Source organism: Atta colombica, unplaced genomic scaffold (assembly GCF_001594045.1).
Source record: "Atta colombica isolate Treedump-2 unplaced genomic scaffold, Acol1.0 scaffold140, whole genome shotgun sequence".
Lineage (NCBI taxonomy): Eukaryota > Metazoa > Arthropoda > Insecta > Hymenoptera > Formicidae > Atta > Atta colombica.
Window position 1 is genome coordinate 945161 of NW_017259229.1, and position 21759 is coordinate 966919.

The following is a 21759-nucleotide window of genomic DNA, read 5'->3' on the forward strand; positions in this document are numbered from 1 at the left end:
ATAATTATTTAATCAAATATCTCACTTTAACGTTACAAAAGAGTAACGAAAATGTAATGAATCGTTGCTTTCTAAATAATGATAATGAGTTACTTTTTACAAAAGTAATGGTAATGGTAACACATTATTTTTATGGCTAAATGTCAAAATTTATTGCAACATTTTTCCATCATGCTTGAGATTTCTACATTAAAATAAGTTGAAATAAGCATTGAAATACTTTGACAGTCCAGCAAAATTATTTTCAGATTTGTATCTAGCAAAATTTTTAGATATTTCAAAATCATTCTTTCTATGTTAAATGACATTCTCAATCCTAATTAAAAATCAAATCACGAGTCATATAATAATTAATAAAATATTTGAATTTTTAAATCAATAAACATTTAAGGAATGAATACCTAGGCATGATACGATCGATCTAGAAACGCTTAATCCGAAAGTAAAGAGCTTAAATAACGCTCAATGTACAGTTTCATCGGCAGTGTCTATCGATCGTAAAATATGTATGTTACATGATATACAATGCGTGATTATATACATTGCGATATTCATCACAAAACACATGTCAGACGTGTACTTTGCGTTCAATATAGGATGCAGTGCTATGGAGAAAAATCAAGTTTTCAAAAGAATCTATGTGCTACTATGTATCAAAGCGATGAAGAAGACCCTTGACGTGTCGGAGAGAACGGAAATAGGTGATCTACTGAACAGAAGACATTTATTGGACAAGTACTACAGACGCTCATCGGAAACACGCGCATGCTTCAGTTTTTTCCCTGAGGAAAATTAACTGAGGAATTTCCGTGAAACATTGAAATTTCTTTAGTAGTGATGATTTATTATTACGAAAAAATGCTTACGTATAGTACTCTATTTAGTTAAGTAATAAATATAATCAATTACTAATTCGATTATTCAATTGTTTTTTAAAAAATTGATTTTTTTCAAAATCATTTAATTAACCTGGTCAGATTGTTCTCACATTAGTATGAACTATATTTAAATAATGCAATATTAAATTGAAGGCGAATAAATAGATGTTACGTAAATTGTAACGAACAGAAAGTGCAAAGTTAACCAGATGTACATTGTTTGCATATGAATTATTAATGGAAATGTTAAAACCGTCTGATTTCATAATAGCAGAATAGAATTATTTAAATTTTTTAAAATCCACAAAATGGTGTATCCTTTAAAACATAAAAGAATTCAAATATTATCATTCCATTAATTACAAATCAAATTTAAATTATAAGAGTAAAGGAGTAATTTCTATTCTTCTAATTTGTTTCGGTTTTTTTTTTAAATAGCGTCTTATTGATTTAATACAGAAAGAATGATTTTGCTGAAGTATCTAAAAATTTTGCTAGATACAAATCTGAAAATAATTTTGTTGGACTGTCAAAGTACTTATTTCAATGTAGAAATCTCAAGAATGATGGAAAAATGTTGCAATAAATTTTGACATTTAGCCATTCCCTGTTTGAGAGTCCTACATAATTAATCCAACAAAATTACTTTCAGATTCATATTAAGCTAAATTTTTAAATATTTCAGCAAACTCGTTCTTTTCTTATAAATATTGACATGTTCATATATCTAATATTTTAAGTAAATTTATTCATATTTCTAATATTTTAAGTTGAAATACTTATTAATTTAAGCAAAGTAAAACTATAGTAACTTCAGAATAAGAAATACAGCTTTTTATTTCGATATGCACAACATGTATAAAGACTTTGCAAACTCCAGTTCTTTTAACGGAAAATATTGTCTGAAATATTTTCTATTGACATATCTTACTGCCAGTAGGAAAAGTTTTCCTTGTCTGTTTTGCTTTCACAGGGATTGAAATTACATGGAAAGTTTATAATATAACGCGAGTATTATTTCTCGGCAGACATGACGCACAATTATTTTACATAGCGTGCAAAGAAGCTATATTCCGCATAATATGAAAAAAAGCAGTGAAATAATGAAGGGTGGAGACTTTCGCAGAAAAATATAACGCCACTTTCTTCCTTTAAATAACTCTTTTCTAATATATAAATAGATTTTATTTACAGTTTTCTTCTATTCTTTACATTTTCCGAGAAAACGAAATATAACATATATTACAGTAAAAGGCTATATGAATTATGATAATAAATGTTCTAATTACTTTAAATAATAATGCAATTATATTTTTTGTCGTTTTTATGCTTTATATTGTGACAAACGCAATGGAAGTTCTTGTATAACCTCAAATTATCGACAAAGTTATCTGTCCATCTGTCTAAATTTACATTAAACAATAGTTATTTCTAATGTTTCAAAAATTTGTATTCCGTTATCTAGCAGTTCTCATGACCTGATTATCTTCGATTTTCCAAGCAAACAGATTGGATCTCACTGGGAATGCCGAGGAGGGAATGTTATGAATTAAATAATTGCTACGTACGCAGGTGCACAGTGAAAAAGGTCGAATAGCAGCAGGATTTGAATTATCCTCTGTTTGTATAAATGTTTTGGCCGATTTTACGATAGCTATATAAATTCATGTAATTGTTCCGGCGAAATTTCGTTCGAAGAGACCCATCCGGCATTGGGTGTAAAACACGAAACGATTTCCGATTAATGTCACGTACACAACTATTTGATGAAATTACACCACTAAAAAGTTTGTATAATCGACAAATTTTAAGATTATTTCAATAGGAATTATGAAAAAAATATAAAATGCCCTTTTCTATTGTAAAAAAAAAACGGGACATAATCCTTTATATTTAATAATTGCAGTCGTAGTATTTAAAGATGTGTTCAAATTCCTATGATATGAATGTGTGAAGAAGAATTGGCATTTTTAATTAAAGAATTTTTAATTACAGAATTTCTCATAAATAATTTAATTTCTTTGCTTGAAGAAGTGTTTTATCCTTCAAATATTTATTGTTAGTATAAAAAATGTAATTAAAAAAAATATATATTGTGTAACTATACGTATTGTAATTTGTGTAACTATATGTATTGTAATTTGTTGTCATAAATCGCTTCTTCAAATTTTCTTGATATCACGTTTTATATTTCATCTTCACACTTGTGACTTCTCCATTTCGCAAATTGAATTCGTGACGTGATTTCCTTTTTCGTTACAAATCTTTATCTTTTTAACTTTTCCGTCAATTTGCCTAACGAGAAACTTTTCTACATATCGGTTTATCGATCCGTGAATAAATTTGTAACTCACCAGTAATCACAATGCAAATAGATACTAATTTCTGTAAAGCATCGAGAAAATATTTTTATTGATTTGCATTTTGACATATTGTAAAATTTGACGTAAAAAAGAACAAATTGCTTAAATGGAGAAAGAAAATATAATGAAAAATAATAACGGGTAAAGTAGATATAGGATTGTAAAATTTATAGTATTGTTACAAGTTATGAAAAATGTTTCATTTTTGCAACATCAAATTTAAATGTCAAGTGCTTTTCGACAATTTTAAATTTTAATTTACATCAACAAATATTTAATTTTTTTGTAGGAAATCTTGTTACATGAATACTCAAAAAATAAAATTAAAAATCTTCTGTAATATTAATACAAATATTGAGTTTTATTTTAATAAAAAATTTGAAGTTGCAGCACAAATAATGAATAAGTAATAAATTATAATGCAATTTCAAACTTTCCTTGAGAAAAAACTCTCTGAATTTGATAATATAAAATAAAGAGAAAGATAAAGAAAGAGATGAAGAAAAGAGGAGGAAGTAATAAAGTAACGATAACTGAAACTATGCAGAGAGTTCGTAAAATATGGACATGCAATTTTGAGTAAACGAGTAACTGTTGGAAAACGCGATTGATGCAAGCAAAACTTCACTTTTCCCACGTATATTATATATATATGTATATATCCGCCCGTATTCATACAGTATATGCAAATACTCTACTCAATCGCAAACTTTGTGAACAGCCAGTGGAATTATTTATAATGCTGGCTATTCGCAAGTAAAGAGTTTAGGACAAATCGATAATAACTTCATCAATCGTTATCTTTCTAAACTAGTCCCACGTTTTTCTTCCTCTTATCTTTCTCTTTCTTATCCTTATCTTTTTCTCTTTTACCTTCTTCTTTGTTATTCTTTACAGAGAAAGTAAACGAGATGAAAAAGTGATCGATCGAAAGGACACAATAGCGATGAGAAATACAAATTTTAACAGCAGGAGAAGAGAAATTTTAACAAGAATCATTAGATTGAGCGATATCATGATAATTCTGATTTGTTATTTTTGTATGAGACATTAAATCACATTGTCATTTCTTTTCCTTTTTAGCACAGAAGTCGATTTTTATTTCTCAGATTGCACAATATCGTTTGACAAGATCGTGAATTACGTACCAGATCAATTCGGTCTATGGAAAAAGATCGCGTAGTTTTAATAAAATTAATCTTTGATCTACCACGTTTGTATAAAGAACGGTAATCCGATGCAAATGTTCCATTCTGTCTTTATCATGGTGTAAGTTTTCGATCGAATTTAAAAAATGGAAGTGTTACTTCATACTTTTACCTAAAATTAATGAAGCATTAACGCTTCGATTGTGAATAGTTCATTAAGCTAAACGTTGCTCGCTCAGATATCTTCTTGCTTGCGTAAATTTTCCATTATAGGATAAAAGGGAAGAAGCTAATAGAGGCTTTGCGATAACGAATTTCAGACAAGATAATCGCTATTGTCATGTTAATTCGTATAAACAATGAATAATAATGTGAAACTTTCTCATGATATCACAATTAATGATTAAACAGATTGGCAGCTAGATAAGAAGAATTTCAAATAATAAATAATTGCTTTTTCCGAAACATTAAACTTTATTTTTTTAATGCATTATCAATTAATAGAAAAATCCAAATCTTTTAATAATTCAATTACTATTTAATCTTATATTTATGCGCAATAATGCTTATAGGCCATCGATCTGCAGGCAATAATTTTTCTGCGCAAATGAATTGTCGCACGTGGCAAATGGGATGTCAATAAACAATACTTGGCAATTAATTTGTAGGCAAATGAGATTCTCTGGTCAGAAGAAGAAACAATTTTTAATAAACCGTAATATTTATTATTTTTCTGTAATAAACAGAAAACTTAAAAAAAAGTTATACGTATTTTGTAATTTTTTCCATAGACTTAACGCAATAATTCCCCTCTAGAATCAATATTTAATAATTATTTGCAATAATCAATTGCAAAATTAATTCTTTTATAATGTGTCAGAAATATTTTTCATGCTTCGATCCTATTTCCGATTGTTGTTTTTTTTTTTGTTAACTTTGCTAATCTAACCATCAATATATAATAGGTTAATAATTTTATTCCAAAATCACAATTTTAATTTCCTAATTTCTGTGAATAATTTAACGGATTCATTCATAACAAGTGTCTTCAAAAGTATGCAAATTTGCCAGTTACATTTTACGCCTTATTGGCATTCGATTGAAACTAGCCGAATTAACGAGATGCGATCATTGTCGTCAGATAGATGTTGAAGCATTCGAAAGCTGCCAGGAATGTTCTATTTAACAAAGAGAATTCATTCGTATTCTCCAGTGTCTGTCTGGGATTGCATTAGTGGATATATCCTGAAATGGGGCACCGAGCCGTAATTCCAGTAGAGAATATCTAGGGAACAGTACGATATTTTTCGTCTGGACACGATAACTGACAGTTCAAATAAAAGAGAAAGAAACAGAATATAGGAGAAAAATATGTAATCAATTTTATGTTTATTAATTTTAATATTTAATTATATCAGTTTATAATTAGTACAATTTTTCAATTATTATTAATTAATTTTTCATGTAAAAAATATGAATTTAATAATTCAAATGTAACAATTAAAATTTATTGTTCATATATTAATGTATATGTACTAGTTTAAATTGTATAGCATCTGCATATACAATTGAACAGCAACAATATTGTGGTATCAGGATAACAATACAAATTACTTTCTTTATATAACAATTTTTTTTGTAACAATCTTTATACTAATCCCAAATAATATCGCCTATATCAACAAGTACAAACTGTTTACAGTATTTTGTATCATGGTAATTCATCCAACATTGTTGAACGCTATAAAACGTTTTTCATACGAGAGAAAAATACTTTATGGCCCCTAGATAAATCACCACTGTGTACTTCACGTGAAGTCGCTGAGAGAGTCGAGAAATTGAAGTTTCCACGCCGGAAGTTCTCAGTGGAAGAACCATGCAGATGTTACTTATTTCGTTACTTCGTCGTATTTTTGAAGTTTAACGTTTGTTCACTTAAAAGCAACATGGACGTTTTACATAGACTTAAAACGGAACTGTTCAGAAATCTTTTTTATAAAAAATCCATTGTCTCTGTCGTATATGTCGTAATTTTTATAACAAACGCTTTTTGCGTTTCACAATTATTGACATTTATGACTTTCTTTTTTATAGAAGAAACAATTCCTATAAAAATTATGCTTCCTAATTAATTTAAAGATTTTATTTTGTGATTAATAATATATATTTTAAAATAATATATATCTTAAAAAAAGAAGTCATAAAATGTCACTTATGAGAAAAGAAAGAAAGAAAGAAAGGTATGTTTAAATGTGTGTTTAAGAAAGAAATGTGCACAAGAACAAAGATAATGTATTTTTCTAGATATTGAATCCCGTTTATCAAATTGCTCTCTCCGTTGTCTCACAATTTTGAAAATTTGATTAAAATTGCAAAAATGACTATTTTCATGTATTTTGATATATTAGATACAACTATATTTGTATCTAATATAATTGTATCATATATGTGACGTGTTAAAAAAATTTTATTTCAGTCAAAATTTGGTGTATATTGTCGGGACTTTCAGCTCTTAAAAACAGACTTATTGTGTCGATTATGATTAAAAAAATATGATTTAAAAAATATTAATGTAGAACCTATTGTATCAAAGTTGCAAAGTTTTATATGTATAACAATTTTCAAGTATAATAGCACAATAAATTGATAAATAATGAGAAATAATTCTAAGATTAAATATCAGACAATTTCTTTTAATCCATCCATTGTAAAGCATCGGATCTATGAAATATTTATTTATATAATACTTTTTATCATAATTTAATATATGTATGTATGAATCTAGATAGATCTGTCTGATGTATAACACAATATCTAATACAATTTTCAAAGATCTGTTACCTCAAAATATATAAAAAGTAATATTTCATTCATCCCAAAGTTGATCATTTCATCATCACTCAATGCCTAGTCTAAGTTTTCCTCCTCTTCTTCCTCCTTCCCCCGATCATTTTTCTCCTCTTAGGTTGTCAAAGTATGTTGTTCACATATTATTCGCGAGAATTTCGTTAATTAATTTAAGATCGCACGCGAACTTGAAATAATCATAATGTACGATTATTTCAAGTTACGACTTTCTAACTGAAACATGTCATAACTGCGTTTTGAAAAAACGAAGATTTGCGGAGAATCGCGTACCTTCCCACTCGAATGTTGGAAGTTGAATAATAACGCATCGACTGCGCGTAAACAAAGCATCGTACGCCGGAAAACGAAGACCGAAATCACACGCCAACGATCTTACTACGTCATGTTTAAGGAAGTTTTAAATAATTTTCTGAATAATCAATTTGTTATCTAGTCATATTTTGAATATTTTTCGATGAATGAATTATAACCTCACGTTTTTCCTCCTTATTTTATAACAACTTCCTCATTACAACTTATTATTATTTATATATACAATAGATAGCACAGAAAGTTTAAAAAGAATTCAGTTGTTATGTCATCAAATTAAAATTCATTTTCAGACACAAAAAAAATTATTTTTCTGAACAGTTCTGAAAAGAAGTCGAATTCTTTTTGTATCTGAAAATGAAGTCGAAATTGATGATATATACGAATGAATTCTTTTTGTGCTATCTGGGATATCTTGCATATTTGATACATATATTATTCTATGCTATCTCAGAACGATATAATAATTGATAAATTAAAATTATAAGCGTAAGATACATTCTAATCAAGCGTCCTTAAAGAAATAAATATTGCTCATTAATATCGTAAAATAATTTTGAAAACATACGGACATTGGTTCATGTCGCTATCACAGCTAAATAACGATAAATTTTGCGAGCACAGCATTTTGAAAGCTGAGAAGAGTACTGTTACTTGAATCCTAATTTAATAAGAATATACTTTATACCTATTCAGGGTCATGGTGAAATTAATGAAGTGAAGTGAGTTGCGCATAATGACAATAATGGCGATTACTGAAAATAATCAATCAAATGTTTATTACCTAAATTCATTCTCTTACTGCGTATCCACGAGAATGCTTATTAATTCCACTATGCGCAGGGTCCAACCAGATTCTATGTGCATTCCGCTATTCATTGCCAGTGTTGAAAATCTATAGTGCACGTATATTGTATAGTTTCAGTACTGGCAGTGAATATCGGAATGCATCCTCTAGCTTACTATCACTTGATAGCGTGTGATGGGAAGAATGGGGCTACATATATAGAATAGCATTCCTGAATCAGAGATGCTATTCTTTATACATTTGCCGATAGTTATTGGTGTCGTTGTGTATCGTTGTTCAGATATTTTATATTTATAATATTTGGTACTTATAATAAAAAAAACTGCGCAACATGTGTACAGAATAGCTCCTTTGATAGCATAACTGATCCATTTGAATGGAAAAAGGTTCATCTTTTTAAATTCTTTATAAATTAGCGTAATCTGTTTAAAATAAACTCAAAAAGAATTTTAAAAATATATATAAATTATACTTACATAGTAATTTGGTAAACAGAATTGTATTCAGTGACTAAAAAAAAACTATGGAAAACAAGTTATCCTTGTTTTTATGTTCGAAAAAAATCATTTTTTTATTTTATTAAACAGCTCAGATAGCGAGCAGATGTTATAATTTTAACGTCGAAACAATTAACAATAAATGACATTATAGCTTGGAAGTGTAATCGACAATGTGGTGCACACATTTAAATACTCTCAAACTATCGTCGAGGTTTCGTATCCCGACTTGGCAAATACGTCGTTTGTGATGAAATGCGATAAAAATATCAAGTGCATCTCCCCTCTCTCTCTTGAGATTTATTTAGATATCCGTAGTTTTCTCTGTGAAATGTGTGGAATTAGCTGCAAAATTCATATAGTGCTTTACACGTATACATATATGTTGTAGGATACTAGACTAATTGCACAAATACCCATTCCTGTAACAATTCAGAGAGTTATTGACATACAGAATTCGAAGGTATGCTCAAATATTGTTTGGATAAATTTATAGAAACGCGAATTTGGTTATAATATAACGAAATCATGATAAAATTTGTTTAAACTTTCCCTTTTTCCATTATTTAATATCTACATACGTAGGACATTACAATGTTTAATATTATATATAAATGTTTATTTTATAGTCAGTTAAATATCTCAGAATAATGAATCATCTTTTATCAAGAAATTGATTTTCCTTTAATTAATGAAAATGATCGCTTTTAAATTACGACTGAAAAATTAAAGATATTTTGGCAATAAATTTTGAAGTGCAAATAATAAAAATTTGTTTCTTTTTAAATATAAGAGAAACAAGTTTCTCTTATATTTAAAAAGAAACAAATTTTAGAAACAAGTATCTAATTTGACGATTACTTGAAAAAATGTTATATTACATATCAATATTACAAATTTAAAGTTTGTAATCTCCTTCAACATATTTTCTAGAAGAGACGATTTTGAATCAAAAGATTGATATACTAAATTAAGTACGATATAAATTATAACACAATTATTAAATAATATAGCGTAGCAAATTGTTTTACAATTTCAGTGTTAATCCATCCGTCCGTCCGTTCGTTCGATTGTCCATTTGTAAGATTTCTCATAAACAACTTAATTTTCCCAAATTTTATTTTCGGTAATAGATAGTTAAGAATCTTAGCTTCACTAAGGCAAAATATGAATCAAATCAATCGATTGTAAGAAGATCAATTAAAAGTCAAGGTATTTAATAATATATAGGGCAAATCAAAGGAGTTTAAAATATTAATTTTAAAAGAATATAGGTAATATATCGTATATTCGACACTTTTAATGAAGTTTTTTCAATGTTTACAGAATTTTTATTACTTCATTATATCTGCTATAAAGTATTTGTTTCATTTGTATGTATCTCGCGAATTACAATGCAAAGTTCCTGTGGTGATGAAAAAGTCAGTACAAAACAATTAAGATTGTACAATAATATAGAGACACAAAGCTTTTATGCAATTTAGTACAATTATGCATGTCTTATTTAATTTTTTTTATGTAAATGCAATTTAAAAACGTAAATTTGAGGTTGGATGAATTTTTGCATAATTTATTACAACGCATCGCGAATAATTTCACGTCGTTAGTACAGGAGTATTGTCTTTCCACTATATTATCCTATTGATAAATTGCGACAATATATTTGTTTGTCTCCTACTGACATTTTATGTAATAAGCAGAATAGAAATTGTGGGATTAACGCTTGTTAGTATTTTATAAATTTCATAAGTTGCAAAATTAATGTTGGGATAATCTTTTATTTACACACAACAAGTACTAGACGTATAAGTTTATATTTATCCAAGAAGTTTCTATAGAATAAAATAGAATAATAGGTATCTTATTTAAGTGATTAACAAGCAAGATAAGAAAAAAGAATTAGCTTTTATTTTTGCTCATGTCTTTTCTTATACTGTATCAAATTATTACATTTTTCACTAAAGAACATATAAAAACTCCATTTTTTTTTCGAAACATGATAAACCGCGAGCTCGATATATTCGCCTTAACAGTTGCGTGTTCTCGCAGAGATACGTGAATAAATAAATTTCTTGCGACGCTTCTAAAAGAACGTGAGAAAGAAGACCGTGTTATCGAACGGAAGGATGTTCAAAGCTTTTTCGCGGATCTAAATTGCATACATACAAGCTGACGCGACGTGACGGAAAGAACCATTGGAAAGTAAAAGTCTCGGTATAAAATACGATAAGAAAATGCTTCTTGGGAAGTTTTCCGAGCGTTGAAATATCGTCTGTGTGATAACAATAATGATCTCCTTAGTTTTACCGCACAATTTCTTTAAGATCTTTCAAATCGAATCTTCTCTTCGAAAAACGAAATATATGAAATGAAATGAAATTGTAATATATTTTAAATCTTTTCGTATATTTTTAAAACAGAAGTTCCTGAAAATAGAATACATACATGTGTTTGCACAATAAAATCGAGTATATATAATCATTATATTACATTTCGTGAAATAGCAGTTTTGTTTTTCGACGTTGGGGAATTTTACGACATATATTTTCTTATCATATTTTACGTCGAGATTTAATTAACTTATTATTATATCTTTGTATTAGTATATCTTTATTTTATAATATACTCAAACAGTTAATTTCTCCCATTATATAAACGTTTAGGTCTTTAAAGAATTTAATTGATGGACTAAAATAAAAATTATAATTAATAATTATTTAATTAATTATTTAATTTGTATTAATAATATAGCTCAAATTTAATTGTATAAAAAATGTGAACATAATAATGATTTAAATCATCGATGTTAAAGAATGAAAAATAAATATCTGTTTATTAATCATAATACATAAAAATGTAATATAACATAAATTTTCGGGATTAATATAAAAAAGAATTTGATTTAACAGATTTCAACATCATCAGTGAAAAATCACATTGGATTATCATAAATTTCCTTGCATCTTTTGACAGTTAAATCGAATTATGATCAAATATCTCTAAAATATAATGTTAATTATCTTCTATGATATCCTCTTTTTTACTCGTTATTTTCTCGAAATTTGGCTTAATTAAGACTTTGTTCTATCAACGAATAAATTGAAGCAAACTTTGTTGGACGAGTAAATGGATATATCTATAGCTCACGTAAACCTTGTTGCGAACAAGACCTTCATTTGCGACTGAAACTTAAAAGATCGATTTAAACATGCATGACGTCGAATTGTCTCGCAACAAAATTCCAACTAATTCGAATCGAATGTTTAATACTGCTTTGGATTAATACACAAACACGAAGGCAAAACACGTGTAAGTCAAATATACATCATGCATGTCATAGAGTTCTAAATACTTAGAGAACATTCTATATTTCGAAATTGTCCTTTCGTTTACAAAACTGAATACTAAAAACTGTATATAACTGCAGTCCATTTATCGCTGAATATTTTAAAATGATTAATTAGGACAAAGAAATCTACATATATATCGTTCATAATCTCATTAAATATTTCGATAAAAAATAAAGAAGTTTACAAAAATGCATTTTAAAGAGGAAAGATAAAGCTTTAATTTCTTAGTAATATCGAATTTCGTTTTTTTATGATATTTATGATATTTTATTCCTAAATTATATAAAATTGAAAATTGATATTTTTTAAAATATTTTTGCTTTGAAATGCTGTAACTTGATTAAACATCATCGAACAAAAATTAACAAAAATAAGAAAGTATTTTAATGTAAACTTTCTAAGCTTTAACATAATTTTTTCTAATTAATGCGATAATTTTTTACAATACTATCAAATTTCTTGTATAAGAATTCACTTTTACAAAATATTTTTTAAAATTCAAGAGTTTACAGAGAAAAAAAAAGAGAGGAAAATTTTTGATATAATGTTCTCGATTTAATTTTTTTTAATTTTTAAAGATTTTTATGTAACTGAACCTTTTGTGAGAAAATTGAAGGTGTTTCCGAACTTGTAATATATATTTCTCATGAATTTGAATGAATAAAAATGCTATTCATTCATCATATTATATTCATATTATATTCAGTGATCCAAGAAACGTAAAATGTCTAGCTTATGTTGCACTTTTCAGCCCAAAGGCCTATTTTACTCATTGTCCTTTCAAATTGAAATAGTTTTGAATTTAATACGACTTCACATTGAATTACCTTTTATCCTGATTTAAACAGCATATGTGCAGAATGCAACGATATGGTTAATTATTCAAAAGTTAGATCGTTAATCTTTTGAATTTTTGCCCCACGAATGCAACTATCTCGCTTTTATTTTATATTAAAATTAGAACGTCAAAACCGACTTGATAATGTTGCGATTATTATCCTCTACCTCTATGTAATAGATGCTAAAAGTGGTACGGCACGTAATCGAGCGAGGGCAAGTTTGTTGCAAAATTTTAACAAAAAAGGAATACATTATACGATAATAAAAGATGAATCTAAAGCGTATGGCGTAATATAACGCATTTCCTAACTGCAAAAATGCAATAAAATATTCATTGGTAAGCCGATTGCCGTTAATTCATTGATAAAATTCCTTGTATTGAACAAAAAAATCATGAGCATTCTTCGTTTATCCAGGCAGTCTTTTGTTAGCAAAAATCTATGCATAAATAACGCATGCTATTATATAGGGTGTTCCTGAACAAATTTAATGAGAGATTTTTATTTAATTTGTTATACAAAAATACAATTGAAGATCTCAGCATATATTTTAAAAATTATTTTGAATAAATAATCGGAAATAAATCATATTGTAAGAACACTTCATCATTCTTCTTTCTTTTTTCTTGATTCTTGAAAGTACCAGAAAGTTTAAAGACTTTGACGATAGTTAACTGAATAAAACAGATCGAAAGAAAAACTCTGGAATTTTTTTGTCATATAATGTCAATAAATTACAACGTTGAAAGTTGCGAGCCGAAAAACATGCGACATTAATTCGCTAGAGTAACAGTCATGTTGCGTAATAATAATGAGGAAAATATCTGTATAATGGAACTGTGAGTGATTCCATGAAAATTAATATTTATACAATTTTCGAAATTGCATATTCGTTGCAGTAATCTCTGTTTTTTAATCATATATATGATGGAATTTATATAATTTTAAAATATAAACTATATTAAATATTGGTATACAAATAAAATGATTTATAAAGTATTTTCTTAATAAAATATTGAAACATAAATTTTTTAATTGTAAGCGATGAAAAATAAAAAACTTTTTATAAGTTTTTATTGATTAACGAAATATGAAATCGAACGAAATCTTATTCTTTTATTTTAATTTTATATTTGTATCAATAAAATTTAAATTTTATACTTAATATTATAATATTTAACATTAAAAAATTAAAATCGTACAAAATCAAATGCGTTAAAAAATTTATTTGCGAACTTGATAGCATAGTTTCAAATCATCTAATCCACTGTATTTCAAGCTATTTTTTTTATCTCGCGAGAAAAATTGTTTTATCTCATTGATTGAGTTTTATCTCATGATTGCCATATTGTCCAATTCATCAGCAAAATCAAATGACATCTCAGCTCACGTAATGATTGGAATTTCACGCACGGATTTACTTGAATAACTCCTTTCAGATTTCGCATAATATCAGCCGTGAATTGACGTCTCTCCCCTCTAGTATGATACTTGGAGGTCGATTAATTTCCCTTGCGACGTCAACTTACGTCCTTATTTCTGATCGTCCGTCACTTGATCTTGTCCGACGTGAGAATATAACCGACAAATACATATTACGGGAGCACGTGATGTTGTAAAATGTTGGTTATTGAGTTTGTAATCTCGCTATTAATGTGTCTGTATACGATATTTCCGATCCCTCACGAATCCGTCTTTTACCTCATCAGGAAATTTATTTACATTGGAAATCGATTCGAAATTCTTTCCTTAACTTTTTTAACATACGATAATTTTCCGGTCTTTATTTACTACACATGATACGTCGTTCTTGACTAGATTAATTTTCCTTATCCTTACAAGTATAAATTATTAAGTGATTCTTATACATCTTGATTCATATACTTCTTACATATATGTATACTATGTTTATCTTCAAAAAGTACACAATTGAAAAATTTATTAAATTATGTTTAACACAAAATGAATATATTAGAAAATAACACAAATATTATATAAAAAACATAAAAATTTAACATTGACACAATTTGTAAACAATTTTTTTTTTCAATAAAATTAACGTTTCTAATATGTCAAATTAACACATTTTGTTCATTTATTTTTAAATTTTTATTTTAAAATGTATTATTTCTGTGTTATTTATTAAATTATTCATAAATTGTGTTATTATAATATTAAAAAATATTGTATATCAATTACAACAAAAAATATTTAAATAACACAATTTTGTTAAATTAACACTCAGATATGTTAAAAATTTGGCATAACAATTTTTATAAAAACCAGTTTCAATTCAATACAAAATGTTTTTCATCATGTATTTAAAAAAAAGATCATTATTTAGTTAGGCACTTCTAATATTTTAAAGAAAAAAAATGTGCATAACACGAATAATTTGAACCTTGTTATATTTCTAGAGCTTATTTTTCAGTTTGTACGACAGTATATTGAAATAATTTTTCAATTAAGGACCTTCTCTTGTCTTTTAAGTGCAAATTTATAGGGGTATAATCGCATTTTTATATTCGATGGGCGTTGCGCTAAGCCACGTACTGAAAGATTAATTTTCACACGCGCCACTCCAGTCCCTTCGCAAACAAAGCGGTCTTTTTGAAAAACAAATTTCTCGCTTCTCTTTCCTTCGTGTAATTAATTTTGCCAACCTATGCTATTGATCCGTAGATTTTCGGAGACGTGACGACGCACTGATATGTCTCTGGACACGCCAGATGAGAGACAACACGCGTCCCATCCACAAAACCGACTTCTTTCAAAGCGCTTTGAAAGCACTTGCTTTAGCGAAGAAACTGAAAAATTATAGATGTCTTAACATATTTTTTAAAGAAAAATTAACCTTTACCAAAGTCAAGGAACAAATTATCGCATATTTCCACTAAAAATACTTATAAGTCCCGAGAAAATCAAAGAATGCATTTGAAAGACGGGGAATTAAGGACACTTCAAGAAGAATGCTCAATGAATCGCGACTAAGAATTTTCATAATTACTTCCTAATCTGGATCAATGCGTCTTCGCTCGTAATAATAAGAAGAATTTAACAAAAGAAAAAATGTTTTTCAATAAAAGCCATTGAGCTTAGGTCTTACGTCAGAATAAAACTGCAATTCTTGTATGATGAAAGCAAAATTGACAGAGCGATGAATGCCGAGTCTGCCTTTAAGATCTTCGCAAAATTAAATTCGTTTATCGTTTGGAGGGAGAATGCTCGACAATAATTTTTCAGCGCGGTCATTCATACGAGCGTCATTCATAAAATCTCGCGAGCAAATGTGCGATCATAAAGATAATCCGTCATTCTCGGTATGATCACTGTTTTATCGACGTACTGAACAATTTGCTCTTTTTAAACGATAAATCTTTAAAACGAATTTTCTGCTAGTGTAAGTTATATTGTATTAATTTGATTGCCATACTACGGATTTGAACGGTACGTAAAATTAGCAAGGATCTCGTCATTCATTTACACCTGACAATTATTATATATTTATTCGAATTAGAATGATTTTACTAAACATTTAAGATATTAAAGAAACAACATAAATTATATTAAAATATTTAAAATCAATAAAATATAATGAACTAGATTATTAAACGCAATTCCGAAACTTGACAGTCAAAGTGTCACAGTGTTAAATATTAGTTATAATCAATCTTTTTAAGAAATATTATTATCTTACAGTCTGCATATACATTATACAATTGCACATCTGACTGTAATAAACAAAAAAAATACATATTAAAAAGTATACAAAAATTCATAAATTGTTTTATTATGTTTGCATGCAAAAAAATATTTTGTTGCTTCAGCTAGAATTATAACTGTTTTTTGTGATAAAAAATTATGTATCATAATTATAATACGCATAGAATTTATAGCGCAAATCTAAATTTTATCTAAATTCTTTTTCATCTATGTGATTAGATGCAATACATATTCAATATCGCAGTACTTGCTAGAAATTTATCTATTTTAACTATTTTTCGTACTTAGATAATTTTCGCTCTAACTGCAAGATCACTTTTTTGAGTGTGAGTATCTGTTTAAAATTTGAGCATAATTTCTTATTGGTTTAAAAGTTATTTAATTTTTTCGTTTACCTTGATTCTCATATGTAAAATGGCGTAATTATTTGCAAACATGAAGACGTAGCATTACGAATTAAATTAAATTTTTATATGTATAATACTAATAAAGCTTTAATAAATATTCGTGCAGAAATTTATTTGAATCCACTCGTTTAAAAGTTGTTTATCAAAAACTGCAGCAAAATATAATAATTACACTGCATAAACTGTTAAAAGCCAAATAACTTGTTTTGTTTTTACAAATGATTTCAGTGCGTATTTACGACAAAAATTTTTTTACTGATGTTGACTGATATTGGCCTTTTTGGCTGATTTTGGCCAGTATTTTTAACTGATAATATACAACCGAACATTATTACGCTATTTTTTACATTACATTATACTGTTAGTCATGCATACAATTTTTTTTGTCTTGCCAAGCAACATTTTGCTCATATTTTTATCTGTAACAATTGTATGCAATAATAATAGATATGTTAATAAAAGAATATATATGCTGATAAAATAGATGTTCTTATTTCTTATACAATAGTACTACCATTGAGAGACTGTAAAAGTGTTAATTAAGTTAACTTTTTAAATGGTTGAACAAAATTGTTGTTTTTTTGTGAGGTAATTGATACGTAAATCCAAACAATCACGCCAAATGACGATTAATCCAACATGGATTTAAAATTAAACTATTCCAATACAAAAATCTCGTTATCGATAAATCGCCAGCGTAGGACACAAATTTTGCGAACGTGGATTTACGATTCGGAAAAGAAGACTTGCATTCGATTAATCTATCGCCGCAAATCACTCGACGATAGTCAACATCTTAAATTTCCCAATCATTCGTCGAATCGTTGCAGATTTATTGTCTTATGCTGTTTCATCCTACGAATAGAATTTCACAAGAAAATCTTTAGAGCGAAAAATAAAATGGATCAAAGTGATTATGAAAGGAGGAAAAAAAGACAGCTAGCGGAATATAGAAATTCTTTTTGTTGCGACCGATATATAATTTTCAACTTTAATGGGTCGGCGAAACTTTTCACTCGAATCGTCCTTCGCCTCTCTATAATAAACTATGAGACCGCGATCTCTTAGTTTCCTCAAACTCGAGTTGGCAGATCACTATACTCCTCGATGATATAACGACTTAAGAAGCGGAGTTTCAAATATCCATCATTTACGCGGAAAATATATTGACGTGCGAATTATTGCTGGTAAAAAGACCTCTGCAAATAAAAAATATATGGTAAACCTTTAATTTACTAATGCAATTGCAATAAATTTTATTATCAATGTTATGCTTTTACACCCTCTTCTTTAAAAAAATAACAGGACGCGCATGGAACGTTCGTGTTAGGCATATCAAAATAGTGACAACCTTCCATTTCAACTCTATTTCGTTTTCTGCATTTCATACAGCTCTCAGTGACAGCGCTTTTTTAATCGGAGCAACATCGAATACGCTTGTTTTTGCAACGATTTTGAGTACGAAAATAAAGAATGAATGGTATTCCATAAAAAAAGCGAGGATGAGACGCGATGGCCATTTTTTCTTTTTAAATCCAAACGATATACGAAATATGAATCACATAATATCTACTATTTTTGTATTTATTTTCTAGTAATATAAATTCAAATGTCAAATTTTAATAATTTTGACGTTTCTATGTTCTAGGCAATCTGATGGTGATTTTCGTGGTGACATTCTCCCGTCGGTTGCGCAGCATCACGAACTTCTTTCTGGCGAATCTGGCGGTGGCGGACTTTTGCGTGGGCATATTCTGCGTCTACCAAACGCTCACCAATTACTTGATGAACAGCTGGCAGCTGGGTGACTTCCTCTGCAAGGTGTATATGTTCGTGCACGCGCTCTCGTACACCGCCAGCATACTGATCCTCGTAGTAGTATGCACTGAGCGTTACCTAGCCATCGTCCACCCTATCAAGTGTCGGTCCATGTTGACCAGGAGACGCCTTAGAATGGTGATAGGTGTAGTATGGATTCTGGCGGCCGTGTACGCCTCGCCCAGATTTTTCTACGTTGAGACCATCAGCAATCGTCTCAACAGCGGCGACGTCGACATTATCTGCATAGCTAATATCAAGAAGCACAATAAGAACGTTCTGGACGTGGTGAATCTCGTCTTGCTCTATCTCCTGCCGCTCTTCCTTATGTGCTGCCTCTATACAAGGATCGCCATAGGCCTCTGGAGGAGCAGCGCGACCCTCGGAGGACCCGGCCTAGTCGCCAGGACGAAAAATGGTCGAATACATCATGTACACACGTCTAGCAGAAACGTACTGAAGGCACGACGTGGCGTTATCAGGTATGTCTATTTCCAGGTCACGTTAGGTAATAGCGTCTTCAATTTCCGTCTCACTGAAATTAATATCCGTTGGAGCAATTGCGTCTGAGGATTCGGCGGTGAGACAGTTAATTAAATTCATATTAAATTAAATTCATATATAATTTCATTTGCTTATTAATGCTTTTGAATATTAATTAATTGTGTAGACATCAAAAGATTTTCAAGACATGATCATTTATGTCTATATATAGTAACGAAGTGTAAATGTATATTTGCTAATAATTGGCAAATATTATTATATTACGTTTGCTTCGTCATTTTAATGCGTTACAATTTAATTGAATACAATAATTTAACAAATCCTACACTGCCAAAAAATCTGGTAATAATCGTATATTTTATTTAACTTATTGGGACAATATTTAATAAATATTACCAAATACATATAAAAATAATAATCAACTGATAACGAATTGAATTGTTTTATTAGTATGAACAAATATTTATGTTATTTACAAAGTTGAAAAGTGAACAGAAAAAATTTTTAATTATTAAACAAAAATTTTATTTTTATTCAAAAATGCCTATTTTACTGAAGGCAATTTTTTTTCCTAGTGCACGTTTCTTTAATATTATTTTCATTAATATTACGTAGAAAAAGTTTTAAGAAATCTTTCAAAGGGTCATTACCGATTTTGTCACTGTTGACTGTCATCTATTGTCATTCGATTCTAAGGACGATTAGAAGTCTCTAAATTCAAAACAGCGCTCGGGGCCAGCCATCAACGTCTCACCACTGTTTTCCAGAATGTTGATCGCAGTGGTGATGATGTTCGCCGTGTGCAACCTGCCTCAGCAGGCGCGTATCCTCTGGCGACACTGGGGTCCAAACTATGATCACGCGTCGGACTTCAGCACTTTGCTGACCGTGTCGACCTTCCTCATCTCGTATATGAACTCCTGCTTGAATCCACTGCTGTACGCCTTTCTATCGCGCAATTTTCGCAAGGGTATGCGGGAATTACTGCACTGCAGAGGATCGAGGAACAACGGTGGTGCCCTGGCGATGGTGTGTGCCAGCTCTGACCACAACCGCCACGAGAATGGTATTACCCATGTACCACAGAACTCGGTCGTCCGACTAAACTCTGTGCAGGACAGCCTATGCACTACTCGACAGACCATCACTCGGCACAACACTTTATATGGCAAGAGAACTTAATAAACTACGTCGTTCGCGTGGCGGCAGTAGATCGCGAAGTGATTCTTTACAGGGTATTCCAGGACGGGAGCTGGCAGAATCCTTCTCAGGGAGGTGCGCGAGCGCCTGCGGGATCTTTTTAGAGGGTCTATTTTGACTCGTAGTTTATTTAATTTATTTTAACGAAGAGAAATGAACGAAGCGTTGCATTGCTACGCGCATTGAGAGACTGTTTATTCGGATTTACTGAAGAGTTCATAGATATTATACTGGGAGAAGGAAATGGTTGCAATTATCATAATTTACTTATAGTTTAATAAATCATTTTTGTATCAACTCCTAAAATTTGCAACTCAAAATACTATAGCAAGAAGCTTAATTCCAGAAAAATTAAATGAAACAATTATTGATAAATTTTTATTTTAAACAGTAACTTTTAAGACAATAAGAGGTTTAAACAGCCATTTATAGACTACGGCCACTTCTAGGAGTCGCGCGTGCGATAGTTTAATAAATGCACTTTAGTACACTTACAAATCACAAGCTATTGCTATTACCGTCTAAAGCTATTGCTTAAAATAAAAATATTAATTTTTTAATTTTTGTTTAGAACTTTTTTTTTGTTATAATGAAATTTTGTTATAATATTTTAAGCCATAAATTTTTGAACATCTTGTATATATTTTTTGATATAACAAAATTAGAATTATACTAGTTTACAAGATTTTTTGCAACATACGAAGACTATTTCTAAGATAATTTTTAACGCTAAGTGAATCTGCTATCGAAATATTTCCATCAATTTTATTCGATTTTTTTTATGTATCTTAAAAGATATAGCTTAAAAACTTGACCTGATAAAATTTTTTTAATCTTTCAAATTTGAGTATCGTGATTTTTTTTTTTATTAAAGATAATAGGTATAGATTTTCTTTCTTTAGATAGATTAATTTTATTTATTTCATGCACGTGTCGCGCTAGAATTATATGTTATATAAATATATAATTTCTTTTTTTTTTTAACGTCAAATTCGAACTTAGCACTTGAAATATATTAAATGGAAAACGTTAAAAAAAGGTTACTTG

At 29.1% G+C, this 21759-nt stretch overlaps 1 protein-coding gene across 1 annotated transcript in view; it reads left to right on the top strand.

Moving 5' to 3' along the window:
* The window catches only part of LOC108684763 (allatostatin-A receptor-like), a 33167-nt gene extending 12473 nt beyond the window's left edge, over positions 1-20694 (top strand). Inside the window, exons 2-3 of the mRNA XM_018189234.1 lie at positions 18839-19490; positions 20280-20694. Of these exons, the coding sequence (XP_018044723.1) occupies positions 18839-19490; positions 20280-20694 (1067 nt within the window). The remainder of the gene's footprint in view (positions 1-18838; positions 19491-20279) is intronic.
* The last annotated feature ends 1065 nt before the right edge of the window (positions 20695-21759 follow it).